The 18,924-nt window shown below is 37.2% G+C and overlaps 2 protein-coding genes across 4 annotated transcripts; one reads left to right on the top strand and one right to left on the bottom strand.

Moving 5' to 3' along the window:
• Nucleotides 1-297: 297 nt before the first annotated feature.
• HINT1 (histidine triad nucleotide binding protein 1) lies at nucleotides 298-4,064 on the bottom strand. The gene is made up of 3 exons (XM_026703948.2): nucleotides 3,896-4,064; nucleotides 2,455-2,559; nucleotides 298-608 (listed from the first exon to the last, which is right to left on the bottom strand). Exons 1-3 carry the CDS (start codon nucleotides 4,004-4,006, stop codon nucleotides 444-446), a joined length of 381 nt encoding a protein of 126 aa, XP_026559733.1. The 5' UTR covers nucleotides 4,007-4,064; the 3' UTR covers nucleotides 298-443.
• Nucleotides 4,065-4,893: 829 nt separating this feature from the next.
• On the top strand, nucleotides 4,894-18,650 carry LYRM7 (LYR motif containing 7). 3 transcript variants are annotated; one of them, XM_026703950.2, is made up of 5 exons: nucleotides 4,895-5,003; nucleotides 8,796-8,868; nucleotides 12,478-12,548; nucleotides 16,882-16,963; nucleotides 18,551-18,650. In XM_026703950.2, exons 1-5 carry the CDS (start codon nucleotides 4,989-4,991, stop codon nucleotides 18,619-18,621), a joined length of 312 nt encoding a protein of 103 aa, XP_026559735.2. In that variant the 5' UTR covers nucleotides 4,895-4,988; the 3' UTR covers nucleotides 18,622-18,650. The 3 variants fall into 3 exon arrangements, with proteins under 3 accessions (XP_087783008.1, XP_026559735.2, XP_026559736.1); XM_026703951.2 differs by lacking the exon at nucleotides 4,895-5,003 and adding an exon at nucleotides 5,948-6,009; XM_087926882.1 differs by lacking the exon at nucleotides 16,882-16,963 and having other exon boundaries at nucleotides 4,894-5,003.
• The last annotated feature ends 274 nt before the right edge of the window (nucleotides 18,651-18,924 follow it).

The following is an 18,924-nucleotide window of genomic DNA, read 5'->3' as shown; positions in this document are numbered from 1 at the left end:
AGAAAAGTCCTGTGTGGTCTGGGATGAGGAGTGGAATATTTTGATTACCAGGTCAGGCTTCTAATTAATTAGTGGGCTTAAGGTATCTCTTTATTTACTCTCAATCTCCATGCCTAATTTGAAGTCCATTATTTTTTTGTGTTTGCAATCTTCTTTTCTAACAGAGTAACATTACAACTTAGAAACAGCTTTTGGGAAGTTTCCAGTGACTGCATCCACAGTTTTTAGCAGCTGAATATAGCCCTGAGTCTCAGACTGTACTAATTTGTTACATAATATAAAATTGAAAAAAAAAAGAATAATTAAGCATAAACTTTATTGATTTATGGACAAAATGTATAATTGTCTTCCACACAAATATTAATTAATTGGTATTATAGACAGAACAAGTGTGGACTCTATTCAACAGACTAAGGACAACATTTTTCTTCTCATTCGGAGTCTTAGCCTGGAGGCCAGCTCATCTGACGTCCCCCAAGAACATGGAGATGCACATGATAGACTGACTGAGCACCATCTGGACCGTCATTCACAACCATTCGGTATCCTCTAGTCAGGCCTAATTGAGCTGCACATTTCTTTCCCACAATGATTAAATGGCCAAGAAGCTGGAAAAAAAAAGAAAAGCACATCACTTTAAGACACTCCCCCCCAAAAGTCCAACGAATTGCCAAACCAAAATCAAATTCAGTATCAAAAGTGTACATATACAGTATAGCTTTGGCATCAGTAACTATTTACCTCATCAAAAGTGGGGAACTTACAACATAAAAGGGCCAAAGCAGCTTGCATATTCAGCCATTTCTCAAGTGTTCCTTTCAGCAGTTTTACTTATTATTATACTGAAGATTAGCTCAGAAAAATAATAGCAAAAAAGGGGGGAGGGGTGAATCCCAGTTCTTCCTTCTTTTAACCTGGCATAAAAATGCTTAGAGAAGGTACGAGCTATGCTCTCAGGGGAGCATTCCCTTATACTCTATTGGAGGTTTTATAATAACTGTTTAAAAATCACTCAGAGAGAAACTTGGGGAAAGTAAAATGCTATTAAGGATCTGTTATTAGCCATTGCTGCTACTGTATACGAACTGCTTACCTTAAGAATATATTGAAAATGTAACAATACATAACTGTGATTGTACTATAAATATTATTTACAAAGATTGTAAATATTTATAACTAAATATAACATGCAAGGTAAATGAACCTTATTTAGAATATAGTACACAATCAAAATAAACCTTGTGTAGAAACTTAAAGTGATAGCACTGGTCTTCACAGATAGCTACTACACAAGGCAATGAAGTTTGACTATGATGTCCAGCTACAATTCCTACAACTAAAAGAACTGTCCAGATTTTACTCTATTCCAATATATTCAGACCCTATGCTGAAATTGACTAATTTTCTTGTAGAAAGAATTGCTATTCAAGTTTTGGGTTCTCATGAACAATTTAAATATCCTAGAAACCCATATTTAAAAATGAAAAAAAAAAAAAAGCCTGACTTCTCCAGGAAAATCATCTAGCCTTGACAATTTACCTCTCCTCATGCTATTAATAATAAGATTCTTGCTCCCACACCACCCCTAGAGACTAAGAAAATAGCTCTTTTTGTTGACAAACATGGAACTAATCTGGGACAGTTTTTTATTCTTTTCAAATAAATCCATTACATTTGTTAAAGCTTTGAAAAAAAAACTTTTGAAAACTGAAAGGTAGTTTAATATTACATGTATAATACAATCACATTAAATCAAAGTAGATCATTGTAGATTTTAGAAAGAGCCAGCATAATTATACTCCACACTTATCAAAACTGCAGCTGTAGAGGTAGTCAACAGTATTAAATATCTGGGAGTGCAGAAAACTAACAATATGAAATGTTTTCTCCACACATCATTCTTAGTGATACATAGTGACCAGTGTTTGCATGTCCTGCATCAGACAGAACATCTTTCTCCTTCTGACCTAGCCACTTTTTAGAGGCATGATTGAGAGCGTTTAAACAAACTGCATCACTTTTTGTTTTGGTGGTAGCAGCACCTCAGATAGAAAGTCCATACAGAGAGTGGTAAGGACATCTAAAATTACAGGAAGCCCACTTCCAAACTAGACTGTGTTGTTTCTCTGAGTCATATGTGTGTGTGTATGTAGCTATATGCAGAATTTTTGTCATGTTTATGTAGTGTATATTGGAAGAGGTTATCCTTTGAGAGCTTTATGCAAGAAAATCTCATTTTAATGTATGCTGATTAGTGTACATTTAAAATGACAATAGTTACCATTCTAAAAATAAAAAACTAATCATTGAACCAACTCTGAGATTTTGCTGTTTAGCAAACATACCAAAACTTTACTTATCCTTCTTCAGATCTCTCAAATTTTGATCCAAGTTAACCCCTTATTATTGGAAAGCTGGCTGCTATTTAACAGAAAGTCTTTTTGCAATACTTACCTCCGCGTCAGTATCTTCCACTTGAGATATCTGAGCAATATGCTTCTTGGGGATCACTAGGAAATGAGTTGGAGCTTGTGGAGAAATATCATGAAATGCAAGGCACTGAATAGAAAAAGACAACATTTTAGTCATAGCTTTTATAAAACGAATAGAAAATTTTAAGTAAGCATGTGAACCCAAAAACAAGTTCATAACTGGAATAATTTGTATGAAATATTACCCTACACTGGCCTGCCCTCTTTATAACACAATAGTATTTTAAAATACAATTAATTTAAGCAAAACTTGATTAGGAATTATGGACATGAAGACTATGAGAAATGGACTGTGAGATGCATTTGTTGAATTGCAATCTCAGCTTTTTAAAAATATAGCTCTACTGGGATCCTTAAAAATATTCATTTTGACTGAGAATGAATACACTGCTTCTAATCATAAACTTAAAACTGTGAATAGAGATTGTAGTTAAAATGGAGCCATAAAGAGGGAAGTATCAGAAAGGAAATCCTCTCCAGCCTGGGACTCTTCTTTCGTAGTTAGGGTTAGGAACTGCAAACCAGGTTTTATTTTATTTGATCCCTGGAATCAGAGGGAAGTGTGAAAATCAGGCCCTGGATTTGATCGTAATAAATAGTTCTTTATTTGCATCTAACTCTGGCAAGAATATGTTGTAGCATATATTTTTTCTGTATGTCCTCATGGTGTCTCCTTCATGTTGTCATCAGCACAGCAGTGGAACAATTTTGCATTGTCTTTAAATATACATGTTTTCTCCCTTGGTCAGGCCCAGTCCAAGAGTATCCTAAAGGTGCACAAAATCTGTACCAGTCATTACTTTGGAGAACAGTCAAATCATCATTTCTATTGCACCTTTCCTCCTGAAGTGCAAAGAAGCACATAGCATTCCCTGTTCTAGTTATTATTCATTTGGTATGAAACGAAAATATCATGAAGACATAGGAGAAAAAAATATTCCTGCGATGGTTAGTTGTATGTAAAATTATACAACCACCAGGCAGGACCAAGGGTTGGAATGTACCTCGGTAATTGAGAACACGCTGCAATGGTTAGGATTATGCTAAAGAATTTTAAGAAATTTAATCTTAAAGATAGAAAACGTTTAAGATTCAGGGATGGACGTTAGTTGCAGGTAACATATCCTCCTTGCTCGTTTTTTTTTTGGGGGGGGGGGAAGAGGGGGAAAAGAGGCACGAAAAATAGAGCCTCCAGGTGCAAAGACAGTCTACCTCGCTTTGCTTGGCACTCTACCCACAAGTTACGAGATCGCAATCCCGAGGCAACGCGGCCACGGAGCACGGCTCGAAGTCATTCGAATGCCGGTCCAGCGTGGCATTGCAGCCAAAAAAGGCAAATAGACTTGGCTAATAAGACTTATGCCCGCAGCCATGCAAGTTCGGACTCGCCCCCGTTTCCCCACCTTGTCGTCCTCGAAGATGATCTTGGCGGGGATCTCTTTACGGATGATTTTTCCGAATATGGTGTCCCCGCCCGGCTGAGCAGCCTGAGCCCTGCAAACCTCATCGGCCATCTCTGCACGAGAAGCGGCCACCCGCCCCTCCGACGGGCCTTCTGGAGCGCGGCCCCACCCCCTCGAATTGACCAATAGCGAGCGTAGGATGGCAAACAAGCGGCAAGACTGCCCTATCAAAGCAATATGCTGATAGAACTACCCGTCTTAGCGGTCGATTCCCTTGCCGGTCATTTTATTCCGCCTTCTCGTCTTTTCCCGAGGAATAGGAAAGGGTAGAGGCGCAATCGTACGATGCGGCAATAAAGTTTTTTTAAAAAAAAACCTGCTGGGAAAAATATATTGAATGAGTTCCGCGTTCCTCATAAATCATTAATAGGCTTTATAAATGTGGCAATTTCCTGTCGGTCATTTGTTCACCCTCTGTAGTAAACAATTTTATTATTTTAATAATGTTTCTCTATGCTACTATGTCCGTGACATGTGAATTTGAATAAAAGGAAAACATTACAATTTTTCTCCGTTAACATAATTTTTGTGCCGGGCGCAGTGTTTCTGAACTTCTAGCAGTTCTAAAATGTATGGACTTCAACTCCCAAAATACCCCAGCAGCCCGCTTCCAACTGCTGGCTTGGCTGGGGAATTCTGGGATTTGAAGTCCCTACATCTTAAAAGTTGCTGAGGTGATCAAAATAAGCTTAGCACAGGGCTCCCCAAACTTGGCAACTTTAAGACGTGTGGACTTCAACTCCCAGAATTCGTCTTAAAGTTGCCAAGTTTGGAGGCTTCTGGTTAGCAGAACGCTGGTGCTTGTGATTCCTGCAAATATCCCCTTTTACTCCTCTCCTAAGGCTACTCTATACATATAGCTCTCGAGTCATGTTTTATCTCCTCCCATTTTGGATGCAGGACACCCACTGATTTGTCGTTGTCGTGGAGGCAATATTCTCATAGAACCAATAACGTGCACGGATGGGCGTGGCTTTGTTCCTCCCGGAAACCTCTGTCATAGGGATTCCTCCTCAAAGCAGAGGTTCCCGCGATGCGAAGGGAAGAGGTTAGTTGATGGTCATGTGTACCTTCGCAATCAAGATACTGTTTGGGGGCGAGAGAGGGTCGTTGTTTGTTTAAGATTTTGTTGCTGGGCTGAGAACATTATTTGAGCCTTATAACAATGTATTATAGTTAGAGGGCATGCAAAATATGGTACACATGAATGTGTAATGTAGTCTCCCTTTTTCTTGACGTTCTTACTTCGCTGCCTGACCACATTGTTCCTATGTTTATTTATTCGTATCAGAAGCATCACAATTAAAATAGGCATACTATGTGACCTACAATTTAAAAGATAAAATATGAGATTAAAATATGTTCAAATTAAAACAGATCTTGCCCAGAAACTTGCAACATTGTGTTATGATTTTCAAAATATGCACACAATATATGAATCCTTGAAAGTTTCCTTGAATTTTTTTACCTGCTGGATAATCTGGTCCTGAAAGGTTGATTGATGAGTTGCTGGTCCCAGTGCCGGGATGAGGAGTCAGCTGGTAGCCACCAGTTGATGAGTTGCTGGTCCCAGTGCCGGGATGAGGAGTCAGCTGGTAGCCCACGCCTGGACTGACTGCCCAGACGGGCTTCTCTCGCAGAGGCAATGAAGACAAGGACACAAAGGCATGTTCTTGGGGGAGGAAGCCCAGAGCAAACTTTGCCCCTCTCTTTTATTGTGCAAGTTTAGGGTGGGGTTTAGGGTGTGTGAGGAAACATTCCTTTTGGGTACATTTGACCATATAAGGCTATGTATTTGCATATTTGACCATATAAGGAAACTGACCATATAAGGCATACTGACCATATAAGGTAATACCTATGTTGACCAATCATAGCTTTACACGTGTTGTTGGTTGTTTTGTTACCTGCCTCACTATGTTGACCAATCATAGCTTTACACGTGTTACCTGGCAGGTATGGTATCATTGGATCATTGGGTGATATTGCAACAGTTGATTTGTAGTTGTCGTGGAGGTTGAGACCAGTCAATGTGATGTGATGTTCAAATGACAGTAAGTGGTGGTTTTTTTCATTTAGAATTGCTTTCTTACAATTTACTTTGGATGTACTGTATTAGACTACAATTTCCCATCATCCAAAATGCTGTAGAGCCCTATTGTATACTACTCTACATCTGGGTTCACAGGACACACTAAGCCAGAATCTAATACACTATGTTACAGTTCAGTATAAAGTGTTAACCCTAAATTTCTCACAAGCCACTCTTAATTTGTTTTTTCCTCTTCAAATGGCATGTGTGTCTTCAGGTCAGGGTTGATTCCTGGCAACTGCCTGGAGTCCCTGTAATTTTCTTGACAATATTTAAACCAATGGTTTGTCACTCTCTCCCTTAGGCTGAGAGACAGTGACTGGCCCATTGTCACCAGTTGGTTTAATACTTGAGTTCAACTAGAATTCAGTTTCCTGGTTTCTAGCCTAATGGCTAAACCACTGTGCCAAACTGGTTCTCATTTAAATGGGTACATTTAAATGGGTTTCAATTAGATGAAATGTCTATTGCTTCACTCCCAAAACTCATCTCCAAAACTCCTGTATTCTTAATAGTTATAGGACAATGGGCGGTTTCTGAAAGACCTCCTTTATGGAGAATCAGTGCAGGGAAAGCACTCTAGAGGGAGACACAGGATATCTGCAAGAGAGATCTAAAGGCTTTGGGAATGGACATTAACGGCTGGGAAACCTTGAAATTATTCAGCTTGGAGGCAAAAGATGCAGCATGGCCTTCTCCAATTCGAAGAGACACCCGTTTGGCAGGCTGAGGCAAAAAGGCCATCCCGGAACCAGTGAAATCTGGGGGCTGGACAGGGGACAGACTGTATCTGTCCTCAGTGTGGAAGGGATTGCCACTCTCGAATTGGCCTTTTTAGCCACACTGGTTGCTGTTTTAGGACCTCTTTTCAGAACACGATACCATAGTCTTTTGAGACCGAAGGATGCCAATATAGGACAAGCAGAAATACATCAGGTGATGCCTCTTTTGAACTGGAAAGATACATCTATGTAATTCCTGTTAATTGTACATGTTTTAAAATTTTTAAGTTTTGTACAAAAAGGTGTAAATATGTATTTTTACTGTGGTGTTTACTCTGTTTTTCTTTGATATCTCAGTTCATAAGGATATTTTTATTTCTTCCTATAAAATAGTATTCATTCCAATTAAGTATTTTGAGTGGCATTCATGTATTTTGGTCTTTCTGCCAAATCACTTAGTATTTTGTGGAAATTTTTCTCATTCACTAGTCAAATTAAAGAAGCTAGTATCCTGGCTTACCTGTTAGAAAATGTTTATATATTTCTTTTCTCTGTGTCAAAATTATGAAACAGCAACTTTTCTTAAAAATTCCTCTTTCACCTATTTCTCTATAAGCTAAAAACTGGGATTTGCAAAACTAAGTGTTATAAGAATTCTTACTGCTCATAATGTGATTTCTCTATATTAAAAACAATACCAGTACTGATATCTCTTTCTCTATATTAAAAACAATACCAGTACTGATATCTCTTTCTCTATATTAAAAACAATACCAGTACTGATATCTCTTTCTTTATTTTAATTAAGCCAGTAGTGTAACCGCTTATTTAAGCAATTACACTACTGGCTTAATTTAAGTATTAAATTTCCCTTAGTTTGATTTGTTTTGTGTTTTATCTTAAAAGATACAAAGCCTAAATGTATCTACAATTCTTACATTATAACTTCAAAAAAGTTTTCTTCAGTCAGAAGAGAGGCAAAGTCTCCCATGCTAACCTCAAACTGCATACATGCACTTAGATCAAATATATATAAAAAGAAAAAGATGACTGACCAGTTTCACCACGGAGAAGCTGTTGGAGAAAGGGTTGAGCACTAGACCTTTCTAAACTTTAAAAGAAAGTTGCAGCAGAAGCTGCTGGAACAAGAATGTAATCTTTTTCTTCCCTTTAACCTCAAAGGGGACTGAAAAAAAACCCAGACTTATGCAGGTATTAATTACACAGTGTTTATCTTCAAATAATACCTTTCTCTCACAGTTCTAGCATCAAAAGATTAGATAACATTATCATCTCTCTCAAACTGTATTTATGTTGCCCAACTCAAATATGTGGCAGCTCTGAAACTTAAAACAGAAAAACATTACAAAAAATATCCAAAATCATAACAAGAACACCTTAAATACAATATAAAAGAGTAAAAACTATGAAAAAACATAAAAAGATATAACCTACAAGCATTCAGCGTGCTAACAATATAACCATCTGGCAGGATCTACACTGCCACTACCAGATCCTAGATCAAGATGGCAAAGCCAAATCTTCAGACCCTTCCAGAAGACTAATAAGGTCAAGGCTAATCTGGCCTTTTAACACTAAAAACTAACATTCTTAAATTTTAAAGTATTATTGGGTCATACATATATCTGGAATATCTTGAAATGTCTTCTTAAGAACTTTTCTGTCATTTCTAGAGGCTTGCCTATCTAAGAATCAGGCAAGGAATGTATTATTATAATACCTATCATATTATTGTCTTTTATGCTGAGTTTCACATACCAGTTTCACATATCAGGAGCACATACCAGTATCTATGTTAGAGGGAGGAATGTGGGTGGTTTGTATATCAGCATTTACAGTAACTGCTATTTCTAGGAATCACTTTCGTTTCATTCCCCTATGACCAAATGTTTTTTCTTGGAGAATTTCTATATTTTGTTTCCCTGATATTCTTACTTCAAATTTAACTGGTGCTTTCTTTCTAACATAAGAATGTAAAACTTTTAACATTCTGTTGTATTTACAGGTCTTGAAAGTTTTCAAGATTTTACATAGGACAAGGCAAACTGTGTTCAAAGATGACACCAGAAGCTTAGACGGTAAGAATCAGAGGTGCTATTCGACTGGTTCTCACCTATTCAGGCGAACCGGTAGCGGTTATTTGGCATGGGTTGCCGAACCAGTGGCAATCCCTGGCTGGCCACGCCCCCAACCCAGTCACCAGGTCACTTACTTGGCGATTGCTCTCCTAGCTTTCCATTCCCCACGTCCTCTTTCTCCCCAGGGAAAAAGGAAGAAAGGCATGGACACTGCAAGTATCACTTTCCCCTTGTGGGATAAAGTGTCAGGAGTAAGAAAGAGTGCAGTTTGACAGAGGGGGTGGGTGTGAATCGAGCCTCGGAGCACTTTTGCAACGTAAAAGAAATGCATTTTGGAAGCAGGTCTTTTAAAAACTTCTCCAAGGATTCCCCATGGATGCTGCAAGTATCGTTTTCCCCTTGTGAGTTAAAGTGCTGGAGAGAGAAGGATTGACAGAGGGCGGGGAGGGAGGGGGGAATCCAGTCAAGCCTTGCAGAAATTTAAAGGAGCTGCTTCCAAAATGCTTGTCTGTTAAGTGCTCTGTGTGTGTGTGTGTGTGTGTGTGTGTGTATCAGAAAGAAAGGAAGAAAGAAAGAAAGAAAGAAAAAAAAAGAAAGAAAAAGAAAGAAAGAAAGAAAGAAAGAAAGAAAGAAAGAAAGAAAGAAAGAAAGAAAGAAAGAAAGAAAGAAGAAGGTAGAGAAAGGAAGAAAAAAAATAGGAAGAGAGAGAGAGATAAAACTCTGTGCTATTATTTTTAATTGTTCCATTATTTATCACGTGTTAATATTTTACACTGTCCCTACACCTAGAGTGATTTTTCTGCCTTTCTTTTGCCCAGGGCTACCACATATTTTTCAGGGTTTACATGCATTCAATGTTAATAGTCCAGAGCATAAAATACACATGTGTTTAACAAGAGTTGAAAGGGACCTTGGAGATCTTCTAGTCCAACCCCCAGCTCAGGCAAGAAAACTGAGGATGCCAAACTCTGAGTAGAGATTCTGGGAAAGGTGTCAGAATAACAGAATAACACTTAGAAGGGACCTTGGGGGGAACCCTATACCATTTCAGAGAAAGGGCTGTCCAGTCTTTTGTTAAAAACTTCCAGTGTTGGAGCACCCAGAACTTCTGGTGGCAAGCAATTCCACTGGTTAATTGTTCTCACTGTCAGGAAGTTTCTCCTTACTTTTAGGTTGCTTCTCTCTGTTCAATTTCCATCCTTCTGGTGCTTTGGAAAATACATTGTCCCCCTTTCTTTGTGGCAGCCTCTTAAAAGCTATCACACTCTTGGGCAAAGCATGTGAGCCATTTCCTCCTTTCAGTGGTCCATGAAAGTACATCTATAGTATGCAGATAATAAAATCAAAAAAGGTGTACAACATTTTTACAGAACTATAGATAAGTTGAGGCTGGGTGACAAGGGAGAGCTGGGAGGGGAGGGGCCAGATGAGGCACCCCTTGATGTGAGTGACATTGAGTTGGCCACGCCCACCCAGTCACATGACCACCAAGCACACACACACAGTCACATGACCAAGCCATACCCACCAAATAAGCCACGCCCACAGAACCGGTAGGTAAAAAAAATTGAATTCCACCACTGGTAAGAATTCTTTTTTTTTTTAACTAAAGGAACAAATGCTCAATCCTTTCCCCAGTAGAGGGCTACTTAAAACATAGTTTTTAAAAACATAGTCTTAAGGTATGATTATTAATTCTAGCATGTAGTTGTATTTGAGCCTCTATGTTTTTTTGAAAGATATACGTGCTGTATATGCATTGAGTCCCTTGTTATTTCATTATAAAATCTTGCCAGTGTTGAATTGTAGTTGTAATTGTTGCTTCACTATTCAGTCTTTCTTTCATGTTTTATCTTAAAAGATACAAAGCCTAAATGTATCTACAATTCTTACGTTATAACTTCAAAAAAGTTTTCTTCAGTCAGAAGAGAGGCAAAGTCTCCCATGCTAACCTCAAACTGGCATACATGCATTTAGATCAAATATATATAAAAAGAAAAAGATGACTGATCAGTTTCACCACCGAGAAGCTGTTGGAGAAAGGGTTGAGCACTAGACCTTTCTAAACTTTTAAAAGAAAGTTGCAGCAGAGCTGCTGGAACAAGAATGTAATCTTTTTCTTCCTTATAACCTCAAAGGGGACTGAAAAAAAACCCAGACTTATGCAGGTAATTCCATATTAAGAAGTGAGAAAAGCAAAGTTGCTCACTTTTTTCATTCAAATGTATAAATCTAGATGAAAATGTGTTTTCGTCACTCAACATATTTATATGTTCTAAACCTTGATTTCTCATCCTTGCTATGGATACATTAAAATTTCCCCTGAAAATTTAGAATAATGTAAAACTCTCATCAAGGCCCTATGCTTCATGAGTTTAATATGCTATTTTGCTCTAGATTCGAGGTACAACATTAAGCTATTTTGTTTTCTAAATAAAGGAGAGTATGCATTCATGCATTGGGATAAATTAGTTGAATACAAATAAGAAAAAAAGATCAACATGAATGAAAATTTATTACAGTAAAAAGATCGAAGGACTAGCTTAATAAAAAAAGAAAACAACACATGGGAAACGTAGTAACATGATAAAATCTTTGTACAAGAAGTAGTCTCTGGAACCTGCCTATATGAAAACTGATTAAGAACTATGTGGGTTAAATATGAGGTCACACAATAACAGGGTGGATTAGCTTTACTATTCATGCCCTGTGAGCTTATATTCCACAGCCCTTGTCAAACAAAAAGCTGAAATAAGCCCCATTAAAAATAGGTGATCTGGAGAGAGGCTAATTTGGTTAATTTTATTGGTTATAATTAAACTAGGAACTAAATGGGTCGTCAAGATTAGAAAGTAATCCTGAAATGGAATAGAACACAGCTGATATAGCTGCAGCACAGGATGCCCTGGCTTCCAAAAGGTTTTATCCTGTCTCAAAAAGAACTATGGCATTTTGTATAGCTGGGTAATATTATCTATCTCAACAAATGGACTGTTTAGATGAGCACAAATAAACAGCAGCAAAGAACCACAGGAAACCCAACCAAAGAACCACCAAGACTACTCCCATCAACACTGACAGGACAAGCCACTAGAATATAAAATGAGAGCAAACTTCACTCCCTTTAGCACTGATAAGGTTATCTAATTTGGGCAATGAAACATCTTTGAGAAAACAATCAAGTTTAGAGAGTACCAGGGACCCCCTTATTCTGTTCACATTTGAAGAATAGGAGCTTAGGTTCATATAAATATTTCCTTGCTGGGGCCTTATCTTATCCAAGATAATAATTATGCTGCTTTTTGATATATCAAGTAAGCTTCCTTGAAATAGTATTAACTGTTTTATGTTCAACTTCCTCAAAGTGTTGCAAAGGAATAGTTAGTTTTTAAATATAACATGCATTTGGGACTTTTGGTGACATTTTGTAATTTTGTATATTGCAACTTAACTGTTGGGGAAACAGACTACATCTTTTAAAATATCTCCTGATTATCATATAAGGTTCTGTTAACATACTGTGGAAACAGTTTTTATAGTATCTATTGTGTATGTAACAAAACTGAATAAATACATTTTTAAATGCCTGTTCTCTTTTTTTAAATCTAGCTGCAAGACTTAAGATAAATGAAGAATTCAAAAATAATAAAAATGAGACTTCTCCTGAAAAAATAGCCGAGGTATTTGCATAGAAATTGGTTTCTGCTATTGAATACAATCCTTCGTTGCAGGTTATGTTAGCTTAACTATTACAAAATATAACTATATATTAACTATACAATACAGATTAGAAACAGAATGAGGATAGAGATTACTAGCAAACAATTGTCCATGTCTCTGTAAAATTACCGTTCTTAAAGGTTTTCTAAAAGATAAATTATACTGTGAAACTGACAAAATACAAGTGCAATCTAAATATTTATATTGATAACCACAGCTTGAAAGTCAGTGGCTAACACTGTTTTATGGTGATCGTTTTTCAGCTTCATATTCAAAAGGAAAGATAGTGCAAACCAATAATCAAAGATGAATTAGGAACAAGCAGTTGTTGAGCAGAGATAACAGTTACTCTATTTTTCTTCTTAGAATTCTATCCTTTGCAACATTTTTATTGTAGCTTGAAATAGAGAGAATAGTCTGGAGCCTCCTAACCTTTAAAGCTAATACAGGTAGTCCTTATTTAAAGCTAATACAGGTAGTCCTTATATAGCAACTATGCAAGACTGAAAGTTGTTGTTAAGCAAATTGGTTGCTAAATAGAAAATCAAATGACTTAGATTGTGCTTACATTTCCTGCCGCCTGGAATGGTCACTCCAATGCTGTAATAATTAGCAAGAAGGAGATTAATATTTGTATTTACAAATTGGAGAAGAAGGAATTATAAAAGACTATGCAGACACACAATGGGGAATATACACTGCTCAAAAAAATAAAGGGAACACTTAACACAATGTAACTCCAAGTCAATCACACTTCTGTGAAATCAAACTGTCCACTTAGGTAGCAACACTGATTGACAATCAATTTCACATGCTGTTGTGCAAATGGAATAGACAACAGGTGGAAAGCATAGGCAGTTAGCAAGAAATCCCCAATAAAGGAGTGGTTCTGCAGGTGGTGACCACAGACCAGTTCTCAGTTCCTATGCTTTCTGGCTGATGGTTGGTCACTTTTGAATGCTGGCGGTGCTTTCACTCTAGTGGTAGCATGAGATGGAGTCTAGAACCCACGCAAGTGGTTCAGGTAGTGCAGCTCATCCAAGATGGCACATCAATGCGAGCTGTGGCAAGAAGGTTTGCTGTGTCTGTCAGCATAGTGTCCAGAGCATGGAAGTGCTACCAGGAGACAGGCCAGTACATCAGGAGGTGTGGAGGAGACTGTAGGAAGGCAACAACCCAGCATCAGGACCGCTACCTCCGCCTTTGTGCAAGGAGGGACAGGAGGAGCACTGCCAAAGCCCTGCGAAATGACCTGCATGCACAAATGTGCATGTGGCTGCTCAAATGGTAAGAAACAGACTCCATGAGGGTGGTATGAGGGCCCGACGTCCACAGGTGGGGGTTGTGCTTGCAACCCAACCCCGTGCAGGATGCTTGGCATTTGCCAGAGAACACCAAGATTGGCAAATTCGCCACTGGCACCCAGTGCTCTTCACAGATGAAAGCAGGTTGACACTGAGCACATGTGACAGGCGTGACAGGTCTGGAGACACCATGGAGAACATTCTGCTGCCTGCAACATCCTCCAGCATGACCGGTTTGGCAGTGGGTCAGTAATAGTGTGGGGTGGCATTTCTTTAGGGGGCCGCACAGCCCTCCATGTGCTCGCCAGAGGTAGCCTGACTGCCATTAGGTACCGAGCTGAGATCCTCAGACCCCTTGTGAGACCATATGCTGGTGAGGTTGGCCCTGGGTTCCTCCTGATGCACAACAATGCTAGAGCTTATGTGGCTGGAGTGTGTCAGCAGTTCCTGCAAGACAAAGACATTGATGCTATGGACTGGCCCACCCGTTCCCCAGACCTGAATCCAATTGAGCACATCTGGGGCATCATGTCTCGCTCTATCCACCAATGCCACGTTGCACCACAGACTGTTCAGGAGTTGGGGGATGCTTTAGTCAAGTGTGGGAGGAGATCCCTCAAGAGGCCATCTGCCACTCATCAGGAGCAAGCCCAGGCGTAGGGAGGTCATACAGGCACGTGGAGGCCACACACACTACTGAGCCTCATTTTGACTTGTTTTAAGGACATTACATCAAAGTTGGATCGGCCTGTAGTGTTTTTTTTCCACTTTAATTTTGAGTGTAACTCCAAATCCAGACCTCCATGGGTTGCTAAATTTGGTTTCCATTGATAATTTTTGTGTGATTTTGTTGTCAGCACATTCAACTATGTAATGAACAAAATATTTAATGAGAATATTTCATTCATTCAGATCTAGGATGTCTTATTTTTGTGTTCCCTTTATTTTTTTGAGCAGTGTACATTGGAAGGAAAGTGGTGGCACTGGCACCCCAATCATGTTTGGGCTGGGAGCCATACACAAATAACCTGGTTTATTCTCCCTATGTGCCTGCTTAGTCCCTTGTAAACCCTTCCTCTCCAATCTCACCGCTATACAAGCTACAGGGACCACATGTCAGGCAAAGGATAAGGCTTATTGAGCACAATAACAATCACATGACTGAGGGATGCTGAACAAGGCAATTGGTAAGTGAGGAGTACTTGTAGATACTTTTGAATTTGGAATATATGCTATGAACATTCCCACAACATGACTGCTCTGGTAGTGTGGTCATACAATCTACTACAAAGGCAACTGATTAGATGATCCCTGCTACCCTTTCTTGCCTCTCCCCAAACTTTCCAGTTTACACACTCATTGGCAAAAATTTCTATCTTTAGGGTGAATATAATTCCAAAAGAGCATTGAACAAGAATCCCCATCCCTTTTGTTTTTAAAGAATGCTGCTTGGAGGGCACCACGAGAAGTTCCTGCTGGCACTTGGAGGAGCCATATAGGGAGAGCTAAACCTTAATGTTTTAGGATTTTGTAGGAGCTGGCTAGTTTCTAATGATACCGGTTTCTTATTTCTTGTTAAAGCATGGCTAAATAGATCTAGATGCTTCTTTTGTCTGACCATTAATCAATCAAGATCCTGAAGCAGAGAGTTAAATTTCCTACAGTTTTGTTTCCTTTGTATTTAACAGAATATGTTACTATCCCATCCCTCTGATATAACTCTTATTTTAAACTTTTTTAGTGCAAGAGCTAATAAGTATTATATTATGTCACCTGTGCCGAACTAGCGAATAAGCTCTTTTTGTTGTCCCTTTTCAGAAACATTCTCCCATTCATTGAATTCTTTTCCTAAAAAGCCACCATTTATAAATGAAAGTTCACCTGACAGGTGAAAAGAGGGAGATTAGACAGAATAGCACTTCTGAAGAATCTGTTTAAAAGAATAATAATTTGCCTGTAAAACAGGAACGTTCTTTTATATGCATGCAGGATATGTGTATGGACAACTTTAAATGAACCAATCTTTGACATAGAGTCTTTTCGCAGAAATTGGTATAGTAGATTCCATTATTCTGTAATTTTCTCTCTTAAAATTGGAATTATCCTTGAATTATTGATATTTAATTTCTTTTGCCTGAAGAATTTGAACATGACTTTGCACTCAAATTCAGCAAATGTTCATGTGTTCCACAATATTAAACCCTCAACTGTAAAAAAAATGAACTTCTGAAGCTTTCACAAAATCTTAACATTGAAAACTGATAGCTAAAATAAACATATGCATATTTTTTCATGGGTTACTATTCTTTTAATCAGTAACTCAGATATTTATACAAGCCGATTCATGCAGATAATTGTTTAGATTTGAAGGAATAGACTGTCAAATTATTCATGAACCTGGTGAAATGATAAAATTATAACTGATCTGAAACCAAAATAAACAATCTGTGCATCAAGTATTATATTTCTGTTTTATGTTTTAATAAAGTGTAATTTAGTGTTATCCAGTTGATAGCTCTCTGACTACTTCTTTGAAGCAGGGTGATAGCATTGTAAGGATTTCTAGTAATAGGTGCAGTATGAATTAATGAAAGATGCCAAACATGAAAATTTAATATTAATATTAGAAGAATAAAAATGTTGTTTCAACGAGGAAAAAATATCATTAAGCAAACTAATAGTTCCAGGCATTCTTTAGTTATTACAAAGGAAATATATTGAAAAGTTCATTTTTGCTCTGTTCTGCAAGGAAATGCATGGGTTTTTTTATTAAATCTTAACCCCATGATGAATATGTCTTGCTAGTTCTGGAAAAAAAAATCCATATTCTACTAAAGCATATGTAATATAAATATGTTAATGTCAAAACAAAGATAAGCATCCTTTGAAAATCTCAGTTATGAAATTCACAATGAATTTATAATAACATTTCATGGATGAAAAATATATTGGTGAATAATTATTAATTCTGTTTCCCAATTCCACCCAGCTTATAAAATTAGCTTCAGATGTGGAAGTTATACTTAGAACATGTGTCCTACAAGGTGTTTATGTGGATGCCAACAAAATAAGTAAGTAAAGATTCTCTGCCTTGCAACTTTTATTAATCAGTTTAATAGTGAGTACTACATATTCAAAGCTAAAGCTTGGCACAGTGTATTTGATTTATTAGGTATAAATAAATACCAGGTAGGTGACGGGGGGGGGGGGTACATGTGATAATTACATAATATCTTTCAGAATTTAATTGGATTTAATTAATATATTAAACAGAAATTCAATAGATTTCTATATATTCTGTTTATAGCAGGTTGATATTCATTTCAAGTAATTCTTTAACGAATAGTGGAATATTGACGAAATATCAGTATAGTTATGAAAGCCTTATAGTTAGCTATCAAATTTGTTCTGTTTTCCAAATTCCAACTGAATCTGTTTTAATAGAAAGTTTCTACCTTGAATAATTAAATATCTTAACAAATATTTCTATTAATGTAGTTTTGCAATGTTGTCTCTAAGAGTTGATTAATTAACGTATCTGAAAAGCCCCCATTCAATAAAACGTATGTGTTTCCTCTATTTTTCTATCCTATACTTCCTGTGGAATGTGAGATCTTTGCAACTTAAAATATAAAATGTTATCACTAATTCAAACGGGTTAAACCACTTTTAATCCCAAATATGTACAGATTCAGTTTGTGTCAAAACCCTAACTAGAATTTCAGATATGAAGGTACCATAATTTTCTGTTGGCATTTTTATCTCTTTCTTAATGATCTATAGCATGGACATTTGCCTTTTTTAAAGGCTGCTATACAGTGCATGAACATCTTTATTTATCCACTTCATTATTGACACCAAGGCCAATATGTCAACCTCTCAGTCACCTCTTAGGTTGCCTACAAACTGAGATTTCCATAGTTTAGTTTGATACCTTAACCACCATGCCACATTTGTTCCATTATACTAAATATTCATTGTGGGGTTTTTTTAAAACTGAAGAATAAGAAGTAATTGAGCATTGTATTAGCTACAGTACTCACAAGTGTTTGTGGCTCAGTAATAAACCCTTTTTTTGTGGCAGGAAGTCACAGATTCAGTCTCTGCACATTTAAGGGAGATAAGGATGATCTCAGTTAGAGCTCAGCTCTTGATTATCACATAACATTTATACAATAGCATAGAAATGGCCTGCCTGGATTTATTTACTTATTTAGCTTCTTAGACTGCCCTACAGCTGTGGTTTTCATGGCTACTGTCCCATCCAAGAACCAAGAACCAAGTATGGCCCAATTTTGCTTAATTTCGCAGCCCAGGCAAATGCTAAAATAATTCCTGCCTAAACTTAGAAATTTACCACCAATTGAAACAAATAATACTTGGCTGGGTGAATGAATGGTTTATCACAGTACAGAGTCTTTTGCAATGACCTGACTACGACAAACAGATAAAGAATTTTGAATGGTTTTGCAAAAGGCAGAATATTTAAATATATTGTATGTATTGGTAATTAGTTTATAATTTTACAAATTCCCATTTGTCAAAAATACTGCTTCTAATTCTACAATCTCCATTACTTCTAGAGTACTAGAAGTACAGTGTTGCCTTTGTTTAAACAATAGTGCAGAAAATCTAATAATAATGTCTTTTTCTTCCAGAGCTTTTACCGAGAAATGATGTGCTGCGAGACAATGCCCCATACTGTGACACACCGAAGCAAAACACATGAATATAATAAAAATTTTGATTAATTAACAATGTTGTGTAATTTCTGTTAAAATAAAATCGCTTTCCTATAATACTAACCTAAATAAAATTTTCAACATGAAAAATGTCAACTATTTGTATTCAAATGAAAAGCAAAAAAAAAAACCTTTTTGTTGTTTCAGGAAATGTATTCAAATTTATTTTCTGGTTTAAAAGAATGTCTTTACTATTACAAATTAGTATAAGACTCTTATAACTTTTAATTCTCCAATGTGTCAGGGTTTCAAATAAAAGATCCATCACAATGACATAAAGACACAATAGA

The sequence above is a fragment of the Pseudonaja textilis genome, chromosome 2 (genome assembly GCF_049901715.1).
Source record: "Pseudonaja textilis isolate UNSWEBS1 chromosome 2, rPseTex1.2, whole genome shotgun sequence".
NCBI classification, from domain to species: domain Eukaryota; kingdom Metazoa; phylum Chordata; class Lepidosauria; order Squamata; family Elapidae; genus Pseudonaja; species Pseudonaja textilis.
This window is presented reverse-complemented; position numbering and strand designations above follow the sequence as displayed.

What these genes read in the sequence shown, in the direction of transcription:
- HINT1 (XM_026703948.2), bottom strand. Translation starts at nt 4,006, where the DNA reads ATGGCCGATGAGGTTTGCAGGGCTCAGGCTGCTCAGCCGGGCGGGGAC. An exon ending in TCATCTTCGAGGACGACAAG is followed by an intron (nt 2,560 to 3,895) that starts GTGGGGAAACGG and finishes TTTTCTATTCAG; the next exon opens with TGCCTTGCATTTCATGATAT. An exon ending in TGGAAGATACTGACGCGGAG is followed by an intron (nt 609 to 2,454) that starts GTAAGTATTGCA and finishes TTTTTTTTCCAG; the next exon opens with CTTCTTGGCCATTTAATCAT.
- LYRM7 (XM_026703950.2), top strand. An exon ending in CTCCTGAAAAAATAGCCGAG is followed by an intron (nt 12,549 to 16,881) that starts GTATTTGCATAG and finishes AATTCCACCCAG; the next exon opens with CTTATAAAATTAGCTTCAGA. An exon ending in TGTGGATGCCAACAAAATAA is followed by an intron (nt 16,964 to 18,550) that starts GTAAGTAAAGAT and finishes TTTTTCTTCCAG; the next exon opens with AGCTTTTACCGAGAAATGAT.